Below are 19,427 nucleotides of genomic sequence, written 5' to 3' on the forward strand. Positions count from 1 at the left end.
TTCTTTAAATTTATGAAACAATAAAAGAATAAAAATATATGTACATAATTCTACTAAAATAATTTTAGGGGCTATGAAGAGATTAAAAAATTTAGCTCCTGTCATAAGTTTTTGCATAGTCAAGTGACTGTGTCAGGGAAACTAAATCAACCTAGCTTAAATTTAAAGCCAATGACTAGCCAATTGGAATTGACAGGTAGCACGTTTTGAAACTGACCAATCTTAAGTCTCATGGTAAATATCTGAAATATATAATCCATGTATCTGTTTGGGATCTTAATCATACATGTATATTTCAATATAAAACTGGTGAAATGGGGTAAATTTTATGATAATATCAATATTGTATGATATTATAAATATTGTACCTGCTCTTGTAATGCACTATCACTGTCAGCTTGAAGCAGGAAAATATTGGCAGCATTTGTTACACATATCTGGATCAGTTTCTGTTGACCAGCACGTATGTCATACTGGGTCAAGTCCCCACCATCAGCCAAGTCCTGAATAGCACCTAGGTATGAAGCATTTCGTAACCAAGTCTTCAAGTCCCCTGAATCCCGAGACATTTGCAGAGGAATTGAATTTGGTGCAGATTCCTACAAATCCAACAATTTTATTTTAGAAGTCATATCTCTGTATGTTTTAAGCATAATTTAAAATTTTCCCTTTTAAACTAGGAACAACAAGAGAACTATAATGGCCCTACAAAGCTCACCCGAGTACAACCACTTCAGAGAGATGTAATTGTTCAACAAACTGAAGCAATTTTTCTGTACAGTACTGTAGCACCCAGTGAATAATATTGTCCAGTTTCATTTAAATGATGTTAGTAAAGGTGATGACAATTAATTAAAGCTTATTTCTATTTTTAGCTTGGGTGCAGGCAATAACAATTTAAGCTCAATTTGTAAAGGACCATCTAAGGATCATTCCATAATTGTTTCATATCCTAAGTGGAGGGAAGTCAGATGGCAGACAAAGACAGAAGACAAAACTTTACTAAGGCATGCCTTGTTGAGCTGAAAAGTGGAAAAACTGTAAAGATATGGCACATAAAGCTATCATTTAAGTGCAAAATATAGTTATTATCATGCCTTGGATAAATGCTCAAATATAAAGAATTACTTATATAAGAAAAGTCAAAAGAAAATGCATAATATATCATGCAAAAACATTATTATTAACTGTAAAATCATTTTACAAATGATCTTTTTTTCTCATACGAATTATTTCTCAAATTATGCACCACCAAAAAATACTGAATAATCATACTGGTATACAAATTTCAATTTATAATTCAAAATTTTTAGGTTAAACTCAAATGGGTACTAACAGCAAAAAGTAAACTAAATTTAAACATAGAATTATACAGCTTATAATTTAAGCACTTGGATACATCTCCCAAATAAACAGCAACCAAAACATCCATATGTCCACTGGGTGAATAATTATGTATCTAAAGGTCACCTAGAAATTGATAAATACGTTGTCTTTCGTCTATGTAGAATAGAAAAATTGATCAACCATGTTGAAGTTCAACAATTAATGATATCACTGATATCATCATAATAATCAATGAAATAATATTCATTAAGATACAAAAAAAGATTCTTTAGTCAGTATTTAGCCTGTAAACACTACACATACCATAGAATCAGTTGAACCATCTTCCTCAAGGATATCAGAGAGGCTATGTGATAAATCAGGCAGCAGCCCGAGGGGAAGACCCGAGTCACTGGGTTCCATCATGAACACAGGCTTGTTATCGCTATCATTCTATACATGCAAATAAAATGGCTTACTATAAAAAAATTACTAGAATATATATATATAAATACAAGGACGAATACATGCTTTGCAACAAAATTAACAGGTGTTCTTTTGATACTTTCTTATATTTTTCTTTAACCTTATGTTCACTTCATGAAATAACAAGATATGTTTGTAAAACATGTATGCCCCCTATCAGCAGCCAATTATTCATGTGATAAGGTAATTATGCATGACTTCTGACCCAGTGATCAAACAATTAATAAGGGTTATCAAGTATCTACTGGTCAATGTGGTCATGACCTTGACCTTTGACCCCTTGACCCAAAACTCAATAGGGGTCATTTGCTGGTCAAGACAAATCATCATACAAAGTTTGAAGTTCCTAGGCCTAAGCGTTTTTACTTAATTGATCAGAAACCGTTTTTACTTACAAGGTCAATGTGACCTTGACCTTTGACCCCTTGACCCCAAAATCAATAGGGGTCATTTGCTGGTCATGACTAATCACCATGCCAAGTTTGAAGTTCCTAGGCCTAAGGGTTCTTTTATTATTGATCTGAAACCGTTTTAACATACAAGGTCAATGTGACCTTGACCTTTGACCCCAAAATCAATAGGGGTCATCTGCTGATCATGACCAATCACTATGCCAAGTTTGAAGTTCCTAGGCCCAAGTGTTCTTTAGTTATTGATCAGAAACCGTTTTTTACTTACAAGGTCAATGGACCTTGACCTTTGACCCCTTGATCCCAAAATCGAAAAGGGGTAATCTGCTGGTCATGAAAAAATCACCATACCAAGTTTGAAGTTCCTAGGCCTAAGCGTTCTTAAGTTATTGATCAGAAACCGTTTTTACTTACAAGGTCGATGTGACCTTGACCTTTGACCCCTTGAACCAAAACTCAATAGGGGTCATCTGCTGGTCACCACCAATCATCATACAAAGTTTGAAGTTCCTAGGCCTAAGCATTTTAGTTAATTGATCAGAAAACCGTTTTTACCTACAAGGTCAATGTTACATGACCTTTGACCCCTTGACCCTAAAAACAATAGGTCATCTGCTGGTCATGACCAATCACCATACCAAGTTTGAAGTTCCTAGGCCTAAGGGTTCTTAAGTTATTGATCGGAAAGCATTTTTACCTACAAGGTCAATGTGACCTTTCCCTTTGACCCTTAACCCCAAAATCAGTAGGGTCATCTGCTGGTCATGACCATTCACCATACCAAGTTTGAAGTTCCTAGGCCTAAGGGTTCTTTAGTTATTGATCGGAAACTGCTTTTACCTAAGAGGTCAATGTGACCTTGACCTTTGACCCCTTGACCCCAAAATCAATAGGGGTCATCTACTGATCATGACCAATCACCATACCAAGTTTGAAGTTCCTAGGCCTAAGGGTTCTTTATTTATTGATCCGAAACTGTTTTTACCTAAGAGGTCAATGTGACCTTGACCTTTGACCCCTTGACCTCAAAATCAATAGGGTCATCTACTGATCATGACCAATCACCATATCAAGTTTGTAGTCCCTAGGCCTAAGGGTTCTTTCGTTATTGATCGGAAACCGTTTTTTACCTACAAGGTCAATGTGACCTTGACCTTTAACCCCTTAACTCCAAAATCAATAGGGGTCATCTACTGATCATGACCAATCACCATACCAAGTTTGAAGTTCCTAGGCCTAAGGGTTCTTTTGTTATTGATCGGAAACCGTTTTTTACCCAAGAGGTCAATGTGACCTTGACCTTTGACCCCTTGACCCCAAAATCGTTAGGGGTCATCTACTGATCATGACCAATCACCATACCAAGTTTGAAGTTCCTAGGCCTTAGGGTTCTTTAGTTATTGATCGGAAACCGTTTTTGCTTACAAGGTCAATGTGACCTTGACCTTTGACGTCCCTTGACCCCAAAATCGTTAGGGGTCATCTACTGATCATGACAAATACACCATACCAAGTTTGAAGTTCCTAGGCCTTTAGGGTTCTTTACTTATTGATCGGAAACCGTTTTTGCTTGCTTACAAGGTCAATGTGACCTTGACCTTTGACCCCTTGACCCCAAAATCAATAGGGGTCATCTACTTGTCATGACCAATCACCATACCAAGTTTGAAGTTCTTAGGCCTAAGGGTTCTTTAGTTATCACTCGGAAACCATTTGGTCTACGGACCGACGGACCGACAAGTGCAAAGCAATATACCCCCTTTTTTTCAAAAGGGGGCATAATAAAGTTAACAGCTTAATTACGCTTAAAAAATGCAAAGGAAAGCTATTTATCATTAGTCATCATTAAGCACAGTTCACGATTGCAAGTTTCAGTTGGAATATATCACCTTAGTGCAGTAACGGGTTAACACCTATTAAAATATGTAAGGAGTTAACCTGTACTGCATTAAAGTGACAAGATATTACGAGGTCAAATTTATTGAACCTCTTCTAGGAAACATGACCCAGCTAGGCTTCATGTTCATGATCCATGTTTTAAGGAATTACATGCCATAAACCTAAACCACTGGATCAACACTTTCATGTTTTACACCACTGCATTTAAATAATAATACTTTATAATGACTCAACACACCTGTTAACATTGTTTACTATTCACATAGCTGTGTTTCCCAAAAACTAAAAGAGTAACTTGATAATTTGTCTAAGAAGCTCTACTTAATTTGAAACTAAATTCATAATTGCTATTCATAAGACAAAGTTCAGCCACCAAAAATAAAGTAAGCAATTTAATACTTTAAGGTAGTTTTATAATTTCTTAAATAGAAGCATATTAATTTTAGGGAAACACAAACAGAAAAGTTGAATTATACAAATAGAAAAAAAATATTCATACGTATTACAATTTAAAGTATTATGAAAAAAGTATTATAAAAATTTTGCTAAAATACATATAGTATTCAAATATGCACAAAGATGTTCAAATGATAAAAAATCAAAATCTTGATCAATTTCAAACAAGAATAACAAGTTTTAAATTCGAAAGTTAAAGAAGCAAAACAAAATAAGTTTATACAAATAAAAATCTTTTTCTTTCTTCTGGACTAACTTATTTCAACAAAACCATAACCTTTAATACGCTTTTATGACTTCGGGCAGATAAGAAAAAGAAAGTCCAAAATGCCAGTCCAAATTGATTAAATACCTTTCCTTCAGATCAAAACACCTCTAAACAAGTTGAAATAAACTACGGAAAATTCCGTTAAAAATCCTACACATTCTTTATGCCTCATAAACCCCTATCTGCACATTAGTTTAACTTTCAACAATAACTATCCAGTAAAACACACTCAATGCCTTATAAGTCCTATTTCAAAATACATGCACAGTCTCTAAAAGCATGCATAAATATCTAAACTAAAATGAGGCTTTCAAAATGCAAAATGGTTTCTTCAATAAAATTACTTTGATAAAACATGGCAGCAACCACCCCTCCCAAACACTTCACTCCCAAAACATCATATACAATAAATGGAAATTATACAAGATGCTCGATCCATCACTCAACCAAAGGCATCTTACAGGGTAATTAACATTTTTTGCTAAAAAATCAACCTGAAGGCTTAACATAATATCTTATTTATACCTGAAAACAATGTCTTTCATGCAAACTATTTCACTGTTGTGCCTTTAAAACCAAATCCCAACCATCAACCTTGCATTTAATCTTAAATAACTTCATTATTATTTGATTACAAGTCTTAAAACTCAGTAGAAAGCAGAAAACCCTGAATATGCTATTCTGACACGATGCACACAATCACATGCTTATATTGCCCAGTTCTATTGAATCCTTACATTACTAAAATTAGTGGCCAATTTTTAAAATGAACTTGTCCGTCAATATGGACAAAACCATATATCAGTTTTAGGGAAAATTTTGAAATATGTACTGACTGAATAGCAGTGAAGGACATAATATGATGAAACACATGTGACATCTGATCTTGGTCTGTACTGGTCATTTGGATAGTGTCTGTTTCCAATTCAAGATTATTGTCACTCAAAACAAGGTAACTTATACAATATAACAATTATTCTATAACTAAAGCATATTCTAGTACTCAAAATATTTGAAATGCATCTGACAACAGTAAATAAAACTGGACAATATATATTTTCATGCAAATTTACCAAATTTCATTAATAACAAAACAAAATCCTAATATATAACAAAAATTTCAACCACATGGACCCAATAATATTTCAACCACATGACCCTATTAACATTTTAACCACATGACCTCAATTTACCTGAAACCAGTCTTTGTAAACTGCTATCACACGTCGAATAGCTCCTCCATGCTTGAATGAGAATAAAAGTGCCTGAAAATATATCAAATATTCAAATTCAAGAAGAGTTAATTGATACAATTTTTCTAATATTAACTTTGACTTATACTTTTGGCTGAAAATATATAAAATAATCAAATTTAAGACTAGTTGATTTTGGATCAAATTTATCTATATTAACTTTGATTTAAACTTTTGGCTGACAGAATAAAGAAGACAATCCTCGATCTTTTTAAAAGTAAAGCTGATCAAATTGTTGAAGAAAACAAGTTAGTGACATCAGTGTCTATTCTAGGAGGGGGGATTCACCCATATTTTTGAGAATTCCATTTACAGTAAACTCCGCTTATAGCGAACTCATCGGGACATTCAAAATCTGTTCCTCATATCCGGAGTTCCTTGTAAGCATATAGCGAATTAGTTCCTTATATCAGAAGTTTTTATAGCGAACAGTTTTACATATAACAAACTAATTGTTTACCATTATCCTCCATTTTGAAGAGCATTTGATTAAGAGAAATAACTCTTGGTTCGTCATTGTTGTCTCCCTTATATTGTTTCAATAAAAAAAAAGAAGGAATAATTGCAATGTTGTTTCTTTTTAATATATTTTTTATATATAAATATATTTATAACATAATTATATTATATGTACCATATATGCAATATTGTTATTTATTAACAATAGAATATCATGCACAAAAAATCACTTTGCTGAGAAGAAGTCGCTAATTTTAGTTTGGGAATGTTTACAACTCTTCAAGTTAAATTCAATATCCAATATTTTTTTAAAAACTGTTTCTTCAACATGTGCATTGGACTCAAAGTATGTTCTAATCTTGTGCAAACAATCAATAGCTTCATTTTTTGACACAACCGGCAGATCATCTAAATAGATCTCGTCTTTGGATGATTGACAGTCATCGTCATTATTTGTTCCTAATATATCCGCTACAATATCAGAATCATTTTTTGCCTCAGTTATTGTTTCATTTTCCTCTGCAGGCAAGATATCATTAAATGAAGTGTCTGTGTTTGTTATTGTCCGCAGACGAGCAAGGGGAATTTCATCTCTGATATTTTCTATCATTTGTGCGAGTGGCATGTCGTCATCATCGTCCATGGTTTCCTCTTCTGCGATGAACCCAGATTTTCTAAAGCATTTCATAATAACAGTTGGTGAAACATCTCTCCATGCTGCAAATGCGTATCTTATGGCTACAAGCACGTTGATGCCCGGCTCTTTCTTTCTATCGTATGACTGAAGTAAAAGAAAGCGCTATTATGAGATATGTTTTCATTGTTCCCATTTAAAGATATATTATGTAGCTGTATGAAATAAGATACTGTATTACCAATATAAATAGAGAGTAATTTCTTTTAGATGTAAACAAACTTTACTTAAAATTTGTATCAGTTTTGTATTTGTCAATTAATAGATGTCAAAAAAAATAGCAGTGTTTAATATCTGTTGAAAAGGTCATTAATAATGATACGATTTCTATAACATTGTTTGCCAAGATATTCGCACCTCCTGGAGACAGGCTTTGTAGTGCACTGACTGATGCATTGTTATAGGTGTTTACAATTTGCTTACATCAATGATATGTTCCACCATACGCTGTCTGTATTTACATTTGAAGTTGTAAATAATGCCCTGGTCACAAGGTTGTAAAACCGATGTGGTGTTCGGCGGAAAAAAAGCCAAAGTTATCGACTTTAACCCAGTCAATTTAGGATGAGCAGCACAGTTGTCCACAATCAGTAATACCTGTAAAAAATATATCCAATTCAAATAGTATAACATGTTATTAATACCGAAAAAAATACTGTAAAGCAGATTAAAACATTTTTTCAAAAGCTTTTCCATAATGGCCTGAACTAATATCCTCATTACTGTTGCTTAATTTATATAAAGCACAATATGCTGAGATACATTGTATTAATTAAATTTACAAGTTGTCATTCTTTTATAATAAATTGATCGTACTGAAACAAGGTGATTTATTGACTTATTATAAATATAATGCAAATCTCACCTTTCTCGATTGAGATGAAAACTTTCTGTCAAGTTGTAGCACCCAGTCAGAGAAAAGTTTCCCTGTCATCCAGGCCCGTTTATTGGCAAGGTAAGTCACAGGTAAGGACTTTACACCTTTAAAACATCTGGGATTAGCGAATCGGCCAATAACAACGAGTTTAAGCTTCTCCGATCCATCCATATTGCAAGCCAGGGATCATTCTAGGGGGCGATTTCCGCGATTTCTCGCAAAAAAATCACCAAAATCTCAGAGAAATTTGTGAAATGAGAGAAAATCTCGCACGGCAATTTGAGCCGGAAAATGTCTAATCACAATCTAAAGAATGCTAAAATCACACAAAAAATTATGAAAAATTTACGATTCCCATCAAGAATTTAATTTCAAATTGTTTATTAATGAAATCGGTGTGAAAAAAACTCCAAAAAGTAGTCCAACACTTTGAATTATTTAGCCTAAAACAATTGCCGATCGGAGACCTTGCGCAAATTCACGTACAGAAAATACGGTATGATGGCTATTGTAACCTTTATCTATCTGTAAGTCGAGAATTTACACAAAACACTTTTAATTGATATTAATAAAAATTGTTAGACACAGACTAACATAAAAATGGACATGTCAAAACCAAATATCGGTAAAATTTGTCTTCTAAATGTCACATCAACCACGGTAAATTTTGCCGTAAAGAACAAATTAAAAAAAAATTGTTTTACGATTCCTGATGAAATAGCCGATAATAAATATTCTTTTATTGAACAAACATATTTAATTTTATATAATTGCAATCAGCAACAGCTAGAATTGTGAATGTTTCAGCGGAAAACAGACAAATATTCATTTGTCACATATTTTCGCGATGTCGTGATTAAAAAAAATACTAAAAGGAAGCTGAGTGTTATTTAAAGGTGTTTTATAACACTAAAAATGATGCTTATGAATAAAAATTACTTAAGGTATTGTTTATATTTGTGGATATGGAGATATTTGTCATTATGTGTTCAGGTCACATATTCAATGAATATTTTTTAATGGAGGGAGGTGTGTGAAGAGAATCATAAAGAAAACAAAATGTAAGGCTATAAAAAATATTCTTCAAATCTCAACAATCACTTCTGTACAGTACAGTGTTGTCCATTAGGAACATTGGCTGCAAATAATAGTTGTAGTAGATATCCATGTATAATTCTTTTATATTTCAGAATGAAAGTGTTACATTTATTTTTCACAATTAGAATTTAATTATGTTTAAAATTTCACAAAAGAAAAGGCATAGGATGAATCAAAAAAGTGAAAACAAAAATCACTGTAATAAACAGAGCTACATCTATATCCTCATTAGATAAACAATGTTTATATGTACAGTGATTTTAAAAAGTTAAAAATTTCCATATTTTTAAACCTCGCCCATCATAAAAATTAAATCTCTCAAGAAAATCTAATTTCTCTCATTAAAATTTCTCAAATGAGAGAAAATCTCTCACTAAAACTCCTGACCAGAATGATCCCTGCAAGCAACTAGGAACGTTAATCTTTCTTTGCCTTTTTTGCCTCCAGTGCAGGTTTCACCACGGACATTAAGAGAGTATGATGGCATGAGTTTGTAGAAGAGCCCCGTTTCATCAGCGTTAAATATGTTTTGAGGGGAGAAATCTTTCAGCAGGGCAGGCAAAGTTCGCTCCTTCCATTCATCAGTCACCGATGAATCAACCATTCCGCTCTCTCCACTTATAGCATGAGAAACAATGTTGTGCCTTCCCTTGAAACGTTCTACCGTGCTTCCCGAAGCACTTAAAATAAAAATAACAAACAAATACATTTCCATTAAATATGTCTATTTAAGCCCGTACAACTAAAATAGCAAGGGATTTTAAAATTCAAAAACGCATGCTTATTAGAATTGTGTATTTTTACTTTATAATTAACAGATTCTGAATTAATTTTTTTTTCATTTTATAACTTCACTAAGACAAAATAAATAAGAAATTCACATACCTGAAGTCCATATGGCCGAGACTTTTAGCGAGGTCATCAGCTTTCTTTTGAAGAATAATGCCGCTGATTGGCATGCTACTGGCTCTGGCACCTTTAAACCACTCAAAAAGTGCTGAGTCCACATCATCGAATTTTCCGGAACGATGTCGCTTCCGTTTCGGTGAGGATGTTGACGTTTGATACTCCTGTAGAATGATTTCCTTTTACCCGAGAGTGTACTTTTTGGAATTTGAAAATCCTTTGCTATTTCAGTCTTAGTTTTCCTGCCTTTTTCAATTTCTCGTAAAATATCATATTTTGTTTCTAAACTCAGCGCTTTTCGTTTTCCAGAGTTCCAGATAATTTTTTGGTACTGGGGGTAATTACCCCCACTTTTCAGAATGAGGGGGTAAATTTAGATATATACCGTAAATCTAAAGAGTACAATTAAATCAGTTTACTTTTTTGCTGCATCTGAGGTTTATAACATTGAAATTAACACACAATAATGACCATTCTCTGATATTAAGGCTTCAGCCATAATAAGGCCTTTACCATATTCTTAATTTTATTTAACATTGTTTACAACAAAAATCGGTGACAATTCATAAACAATAACGTTACAAATAATCACCTGTCAATTGCCGATTTCTGTATATTTATTGCACATTCATTAGCCCATACAATGCCAGCTTTAAATTTTTGACAAGTCAAACATTTCATTCACACTTCAATACCAGTTTCTGAAATTTGCAGCCACGGGTATTTTTTTTGCCAATTTCCAAGTGTTGTATTGCGATTCACACTTATGTGCGCCCTTTTCACTTTAAATAATTATACACTATCTAAAATGTCTTCAACAATTGGGTTTACAATAATTATTGTTTTAGCAGGCAACTCAGTCGTGTTAAAAAAAATTGTCAATTTTCCTAAGCAGCCATGATGTAAGTCTTTATAAATAAATGCTTGCAATTGTAAGGGAAATCAAGCAACACATTTTACCAAGCGCCTATGCGATAAAGACGTAATTTGACTGGTTTGCAGAATGAAAAATAGTTGGATTTTTTTTTTCGGGTATTAAACGGGAAAAAGAAACACAGTCAACTGTTAAACGGAAACGGAATCAGCTATTTCGAAAATGAAGTTACACACAAAATACGCTTCGATTTTTCATTCTTTGCGTATTTAATTTATAGCATGCGTAAATGAACGCAAGAAATTTGAAATATGGTGCGTATTTAGTTGATTTTGAAGCGTAAAATACGCCGATACGCACGTTATCTGGAACTCTGTTTTCTTTCCATTATAAAGAATAAACAAGATTTCGATTTTTGCTTCCTTTTATAATGAATATCTTCTATTATATTTTATGGGTGACTTTTACTCAAGATAGATGCAGATCTCTTTTTATTCAACCAAGCATATTTTTCAATGGATTTTACTCAAGAAATAGCATGCGTTTTTATGTTGAAAACCTATTGCAAATAATCATAATTATTTTCCTCGGGCAGTAATTTTAAAGAAAAAAAATAATAGGATAAAATGGATAATCGTTTTATCTTGGTGACAAGAACTCGTGCTAAAAATACCTATTACGTATTGCTATACAAATTAATTTTCATAACTGTGTTGAACTGCATACAACAATAAACGGTACATTCGGCCAAGTTTTAATCTGTGCCGATGAAAACGAAAGTAGAAAATGTCTGATTTGTTTACGGACAGCCAATTTTGGAGTTCGTTATAAAAGTGTATTTTTCTGTACTTTTTATGGCATTGGGACTAAAAAATTAGTTCCTTATAAGCGATAATTCCTTATAACCGTGTTCACTGTAACCGTAATTTTTTATATTAAATAAAGAAGGGCAAAATTCGTGCCAAAAATTTTTGTTCCTTATAACCGGAAGTTCGCTATAACGGTGTTCGCTATATGTGAAGTTTACTGTATTTATTTTTGAGAATTCTATTTTTTCAGAGGCAGGGGGAACTTTTACATAGAGAAAGAAGGAAAAAGATCAACAAATGTTAAAAATTCTAACTTTTCTATTAAACCCCCCCCCTCTCTTTTTAAAATCCTAGAATAGACACTGGACATTTTGAAAAGCATCTTAGATCAGACATTACACTTAAAGTGACTTATGTATTTCTATACTAACATTATGAATACATTTAAAATGTCAAATTTTCCTTTGAGCAGATATAACTGCAACAGACTGCCAAGCCAATTGCACAACCATCCAGGCAACCCACCAAAAAGTGACTCAAATATGCCCTTCAAAATATGATTGTCTGGGCTTTAAGAAAAAGCTCAACCTATACACTTAACGTACCTGTCTGAATATCTCATGAACAATATTTATGTTTTCTCTAGTCGAGTACATCACAGACCTCACAATCTCGTATTCAGAAGTACTATGTTCTTCATTACAGAAGCTTGAATTTGGTGAGTCTTTCTCAAAGATTTGAGAGCTGGCCGATAATGTGCTAGTGTTACTGCCTGGGGCTTGATCTTGGTTCTCTTCTCTGCTCTCTGAAACATCTTTCTTAGTTTTAACATCATCTTCATCACCTTCTGCCAGTGCTGAGCAGGAGATACCTCTGTCAAAGATATGATCACATGAGACAACTGTTACCTTATCCCTGGACATATTTATTCATACAAAAATGACTGCACTATACCAGTTGTTTAATCTATAAAAAAATTCTATTGTCAAAAGTTGTTTTATCCACAAATGAAGATTTTAAACAGGAACACAAGTCAAATGTTTCTATGATTAAACACTATTTTTGAGGAATAAGAAACTTTAAATGCAGATACTCTCAGAAATCTGAATTTCCTATCATTTTTTTCTAAAAAGAAACTCAAATATTAATTCCATTGTTATAAAACCAGGTGTTCAATAACTGAAATGTATATGTTTTTATACTTAAAAGCTTAAAATCAACATACTTTAACACTTCTCCTTCAGGTTTTTTGTTCGAAGTTATTGTAAAAGTTGTCAACCAGCGAATAAATGAGTCTCTACATTCAGACACATTTTCTGGTTCATCTGTAGAAAGTGTGTCAGCAGGAACCCTTACACATGGCAAATCTGTGTAAAGAAATATTTCACAAAATTTGTAAAATTTGGAAAATATATATTACTACACAGCATTTTAATTATTATCTAACTATTTTTGGGATGTTTGTATTGACATTCCTCGAAGAGCGTATTTTTATGCACTGAAGTGGAGGCACTAACCAAAATTAAACAAAATAATATATGTATTGTGCAAAAGAAAATACTGAGACAGGTCATTTTTGGCATCAAAATGAATTTAAAATATCTAATATATAAATTAATTCACTGTCATTTCCAATAAGCTTTACATTAGTTTAAAAAGTGTTACTACATCAATAAATTAGTTATTGAAAGTTATCTATTAAAGCATTATTTTTAACAAGGAAGAAAGCTTGTTAAAACAAGAGCACCGCTAGGCGGAACATTATATGCCCGAAAGTGTTTTTTTTCTTTACTAAGGATGAAGCATTTGTAAGACATTACATAAATTAAATAAAGTATTACCTCCTTCAAATAGCAATACATTTTATGAATCATGTAGGCCTCATTAATGACAGCCAAGTTGTTATATTACATAAGACCTTCAAAATGTGTATACCATAAGCATTTTTAGTTTAATATAAAAATATCAACCAAGGCAACTTGAGTTGTTGAGTTACAGAAACTGTCATTAAAAACAAGGTCAATATGACATTGACCCCTTGACCCCAAAATCAATAGGGGTCATCTACTGGTCATGACCAATCATCATACCAAGTTTGAAGTTCCTAGGCCTAAGCATTCAACGTGACCTTGACCTTTGAACCTTGATCCAAAAATCAATAGGGGTCATCTGCTGGTCATGGCCAAACATCATACCAAGTTTGAAGTTTCTAGACCTAAGCTTTCTTAAGTTATTGATTGGAAACTGTTTTCACCTAAAAGGTCAATGTGACCCTGACATTTGACCCCTAAATCAATAGGTCATCTGCTGGTCATGACCAATCACCATACCAAGTTTGAAGTTCCTAGGCCTAAGCGTTCTTTAGTTATTGATCGGAAACCATTTTTACCTACAAGGTCAATGTGACCTTGACCTTTCACTCCTTGACCCCAAAATCAAAAGCGGTCATCTGCTTGTCATGACCAATCACCATACATAGTTTGAAGTTCCTAGGCCTAAGCTTTCTTTAGTTATTGATTGGAAACCGTTTTTACCTTCAAGGTCAATGTGACCTTGACCTTTGACCCCTTGACCCCAAAATCAATAGGGGTCATCTGCTGGTCATGACCAATCACCATACCAAGTTTGAAGTTCCTAGGCCTAAGCATTCTTTAGTTATTGATCGGAAACCGTTTTTACCTACAAGGTCAATGTGACCTTAACCTTTGACCCCTTGACCCCAAAATCAATAGGGGTCATCTGCTGGTCATGACCAATCACCATACCAAGTCTGAAGTTCCTAGGCCTAAGCGTTCTTTAGTTATTGATCGGAAACCGTTTTTACTTACAAGGACCTTGATCTTTGACCCCTTGACCCCAAAATCAATAGGGGTCATCTGCTAGTCATGACCAATCACCATACCAAGTTTGAAGTTCCTAGGCCTAAGTGTTCTTTAGTTATTAATCGGAAACTGCTTTTACTAACAAGGTCAATGTGACCTTGACCTTTGACCCCATAATCAATAGGGGTCATTTGCTGGTCATGACCAATCACCATACCAAGTTTGAAGTTCCTAGGCCTAAGCGTTCTTTAGTTATCACTCGGAAACCATTTGGTCTACGGACCGACAGACCGACAAGTGCAAAGCAATATACCCCCTCTTCTTTGAAGTGGGGGCATAATAAGGGTCTCCTACCCAATATGGACAATCATCCTATGAAGTTTGAACACTGTGGGCCAAATGGAACTTAAGTTATGTTCCGGAAACTGTTTTCAGCTTCAAGGTAATAGTGACCTTGACCTTTGACATTGTGACCCCAAAATCAATAGGGGTCTTCTAACCAATATGGACAATCATCCTGTGAAGTTTGAATACTGTGGGCCACATGGAACTTAAGTTATGCTCCAGAAACTGTTTTCATTTTTTAAGTAATAATGACCTTGACCTTGTGACCTCAAAATCAATAGGGGTCTTCTATCCAATATGAACAATCATCCTATGAAGTTTGAACACTGTCGGCCAAATGGAACTTTAGTTATGCTCCGGAAACTGTTTTCAGTTTTAAGGTGATAGTGACCTTGACCTTTGACCTTGTGACCCCAAAATCAATAGGGGTCTCCTACCCAATATGGACAATCATCCTATGAAGTTTGAACACTGTGGGCCAAATGGAACTTGAGTTATGCTCCGGAAACCAAATTGCTAACGGACAGACGTTCTCACAGGACAGTAATTATGTGGCCTCTCTATTGTTCTTTTTAGCCACGCAAAAGAAAATAGCCACATAAAAGCATTACGGAATGAATGACATCAAAGGGAAAGAACAGTTACCTATTGTCCCTCTAGCCACATAATTACTGTCCTGTGAGTGCGGACGGACGGACGCCAGGGGGTATAACATAATATGCCCGAAATTCTTTCGGGCATATAAAAAATGAAATTTTTCTAATATGCACAACTGTTTTTCATTTCTAAATCACAGTAGCTAATTCATATTTTCAAAAATTTCTATCAATATATAAGCTTTAATATTGCTTAAGTTCTCACAATAGGCCTTACCAAGTACGGGATCATATATGGTTCTTGTCTTGTCAAAATCTGGTAGAAGCCATTTCAAATATGAGTGCTTAAACTTGTTGAAAAGAAAGACAAAACAGATTTCTCTCATATCTTTGTTCATCCATTCAATTTTGATCACCTGAAAACAGAAAACAAGTGTATTCTAGATTTATAAATATAAAAATAATAAAAGAATGATTTATAAGTAAAATCGATTTGGATTTATTAAGAAAATTGAGTACAGTATTGTAAGATGTGGAATTATGAGATTCAGGTTTTTTCTTTCTTTGGAGATCAGGCATAAAACATAAACATCAGTCAACATATGGAAATTAATCTTATAACTTAATTCAGATATTTTGTAACAAATAAAACATGACTGGCATATATAAATGCCACATTTTTGATAGTGAAAAAAAAAATCAGGAATTTTCACACTACCTCAGACACCATAAACTGTAGCAATGCATCAAAGAAGAACTTTGTGATATTGTCAGGTTGCTTCTCCCCAGGCACAGGTAGTATGGGAGTTATCTCCCCGGCTGCTATAATCCCACCATAAGCTGCAATTTAGAAACATCAAATTTAATTTAACATCACTTTCGTTTTATCGATTCAATTAAGGTTTATTCTAGACTTCACTCTGTATTAAAACTATAAATTTATAAATTCACTTCTCTTGGATTTCCCAAACTTTTAAATCATTTTCATAACTTATTTTTTCGGATTTAGTATCAATATTACATAAACTTAATTTAATAGCTTAATAAACTTTATTGCCATGTGTAAAAAAATTACGAAAGAATTAATATCAACCCTCTTAACAAATCACAAGCAAAACCACACACTGTTAAGACATAATCTGCACCAAAAGCATATTTTCAACACACAGAAAAGTTACATGGCATCCATATGGTACAAGCAATACAAACCATGTAATTTTACAATAACATATTCATTACATAGTATTGTTGAAAAAATAAATGTGTAGATAAATATGTAATCACTGTTATTTTATATATGTTATAGCTACTTGAATACAGACCAAGTTCATTACAAAAAATAAATTTGAAATGTTCTAATTCAGAGTTTTATCAATAGTTTTCAAATACAAATTAACAAATAAAATGAAGTTCTTAAATCTTCAATTTGTTTAAAGATGTTTATTTTAGTTCAATCAAAATGTAGAAATCAATCAGTACTAGTGACATATGAAGAAACATGATTGCCACAATGTAAGACTCGAACCTATATTAGAAAGAGATTACACAAGTAAAAGTGATTTTGTTATTGGTTACAAAACTGAACAATCTCCTTAGTTCAATATCCTCTAAAAGATAACCTTTTACATGAATATGCCTATCTTATCAACAAAAATCAAACACTAATAGCTAGCAACATACATGTAGAACTTAAGGAATTAAAAATCAGTGCTTCATGTGTACAATTCATAAATATTGACAATGTTCAATTTAAATATGTAGATTTTCATCTTTATATGTACTGAAAAATCCCTCCAGAGAAATGTGAATAATTTCAGAATTTCAGACACAAGCATGACCATAGATCAATACACAAAATTTCAATAGCTTAGCTCTATTCAATGCCAGATTCTAATAAGACTATTAAATGTTAACAGGTGATTTGGTCTGAAAGCTTATTTATAAAGAATAAATTCAAAAAGGTAATTTTCTATGCAGTACTAAATATTTAAATAACATTTCATTAAACATAAGCATTTGGACTTCATTAAACATAAGCATTTGGACAATATCAACAACAATTATGGTGCATGGTAACATGAACAAGTGTTTCTGAATAACCATGGGAAATCAACTATGACTGATGTAAAAGATGGGGAAATGGGAACATTGCAATAATTTCACAATATAATAATATGCAATGGCTTCTATTTGAAATGTATTTTCTGGGAAAACAAGGGAAGAGATAAAATATAAATCAACAATTATGGTACTAGAAAGGGAATACACAATAATATCACTAAGGATACATGTAATAAGTACGCATTTCATTCATGCAATAATTTCCACATGAAACACTGACCTAACAAATGGTAAGATCATAAACATACATGAAACATATTGAACATAAAAATTTAACACTGGAAAAAAACACTGAATACATTTAACAGTCATGCTAGGGTCAACCGGGTCACTTACATGAACTTGACAAACTTGTACTAGAAGCTCTTACTGTGTGGAAAAATGCATAACAAACTAAGTAGGAAGCAGTTCAAAAAACACACTATTGTGAAGTTACATCTTATTTAGAACAGAATCGAGAAATATACATAAACATTTAAAAGAACCATGATGCTTTCACAACGATTTACAGGAAGAGGGGTGTATGCAAAAAAATTCTAATTAACTAACTGACTTTTAATATCATAATACCTGTAATGTTAAACATTATATATTACTGACATTACGAAACATTTTATAGCCATGTTTTGGTCTTTACCAAGGCTAGGTTCTTCCTTTTGTTTTGTTTTAAATATAGTTTAAAATTTCATGCATTGCAGATCTATCTAGAAGTTTTATAGACAAATCTATCTATTTTTCTGGCATGATTTACACTTACTTTTAATTTAAATTATCATTTGTAATGCCTTTTTCTGTGAATAGAAAAAGGTTAAACTTACTGTCAGGGGTATTAGCTGTTTTGCCATAAAGTATGTCTTGTTGCTCTCCCTTTCCAAGGCCAGGTACCAGTTGTAGGAAGATCTGATGGCACTCATCAGATGCATTATCTTGTAATATTTGGTACCAGATCAAAAACAGCCTCATTCCATCTCTTCTTAGCTACAGGAAACAGTGTACATGTAAACCATTTAGTATATATTTACTACAATTAAATTAACCATTTCTTACAAACTACAAGAAAATATGTTACTAGAATCCCACTACATTCATTAATCTAATAATCTTGATTCACTGACTGACATTAAAGCTGCACACCTCCAGATGAGCCTAAATTTCTCAAGAAAATCAATATTGAGAAAAATGTACTAAAATTTTAAGAAAGGTGAAGACATTCAAGATCCATGTTATATTTTGCATGTTATGTGCAGTTAAAGACTGATTTTGCAGTATTTAATCACCATATTTCTACTGTGTTACTAATGTAGTTAGGGCTGTTTTGGCACATGTTGCCCACTTTTTGCTAATTTTCTTAGATTGTAAATGCTGATTGCAATATATAAATTGCTTCATTTGTTCACCTAACAATATTTTACAGACAAACACCACAGTTGTTCATTACTTTTAAATAAGACAAGACAAAACAATCCTCGAGTGAAAAATTACAAAACAGACATTACAAGCTATCAAAACAAGGAGCAAGAGGCTAGTACCTTCAGTCCATTTCCAGGATGTAATAACTTTTTCATTATCCGCCCAATACTGTGAAACATCCATCTTTTATGAACTAGTTCTGGCAACAACAGCAGTATTTTCTGAAAGGTAAAACCATCTTCAGGCATTATGTTGCAAATTTAAATCCAAACAACTAATGTACATACAAGTAATTCATTATTGGAAACAAGAGGGCCA

The 19,427-nt window shown here is 33.1% G+C and overlaps 2 protein-coding genes across 2 annotated transcripts in view; both read right to left on the reverse strand.

The window, feature by feature from the left end:
- Positions 1-368: 368 nt before the first annotated feature.
- The window catches only part of LOC132746783 (ral GTPase-activating protein subunit alpha-1-like), a gene marked incomplete at its 3' end in the record, with an annotated part of 28,574 nt that continues 9,515 nt past the window's right edge, over positions 369-19,427 (reverse strand). The window contains exons 4-13 of the mRNA XM_060736032.1: positions 19,229-19,330; positions 18,518-18,677; positions 18,036-18,068; positions 16,297-16,418; positions 15,856-15,994; positions 13,041-13,182; positions 12,421-12,688; positions 6,039-6,110; positions 1,651-1,779; positions 369-599 (exon numbers count right to left, since the gene is read on the reverse strand). Coding sequence (XP_060592015.1) covers positions 369-599; positions 1,651-1,779; positions 6,039-6,110; positions 12,421-12,688; positions 13,041-13,182; positions 15,856-15,994; positions 16,297-16,418; positions 18,036-18,068; positions 18,518-18,677; positions 19,229-19,330 — 1,398 coding nt within the window. The remainder of the gene's footprint in view (positions 600-1,650; positions 1,780-6,038; positions 6,111-12,420; positions 12,689-13,040; positions 13,183-15,855; positions 15,995-16,296; positions 16,419-18,035; positions 18,069-18,517; positions 18,678-19,228; positions 19,331-19,427) is intronic.
- LOC132746773 (tigger transposable element-derived protein 6-like) lies at positions 6,735-10,669 on the reverse strand. The gene is made up of 6 exons (XM_060736024.1): positions 10,646-10,669; positions 10,112-10,296; positions 9,601-9,906; positions 8,117-8,312; positions 7,675-7,848; positions 6,735-7,338 (listed from the first exon to the last, which is right to left on the reverse strand). The coding sequence occupies exons 1-6, from the start codon at positions 10,667-10,669 to the stop codon at positions 6,784-6,786; spliced, it is 1,440 nt and encodes a 479-aa protein (XP_060592007.1). The 3' UTR covers positions 6,735-6,783.

This window comes from Ruditapes philippinarum, unplaced genomic scaffold, assembly GCF_026571515.1.
Source record: "Ruditapes philippinarum isolate M1 unplaced genomic scaffold, ASM2657151v2 ctg796_1_1_1_1, whole genome shotgun sequence".
Taxonomy (NCBI): domain Eukaryota; kingdom Metazoa; phylum Mollusca; class Bivalvia; order Venerida; family Veneridae; genus Ruditapes; species Ruditapes philippinarum.

Excerpts from the sequence above, each read along its gene's own strand:
- LOC132746773 (XM_060736024.1), bottom strand. The coding sequence starts at position 10,669 with ATGTTAAATAAAATTAAGAATATG. Across the intron at positions 9,907-10,111 it reads CTCGGCCATATGGACTTCAG|TGCTTCGGGAAGCACGGTAG; the intron begins GTATGTGAATTT and ends TTTTATTTTAAG. Across the intron at positions 7,849-8,116 it reads TTTCATCTCAATCGAGAAAG|GTATTACTGATTGTGGACAA; the intron begins GTGAGATTTGCA and ends TATTTTTTACAG.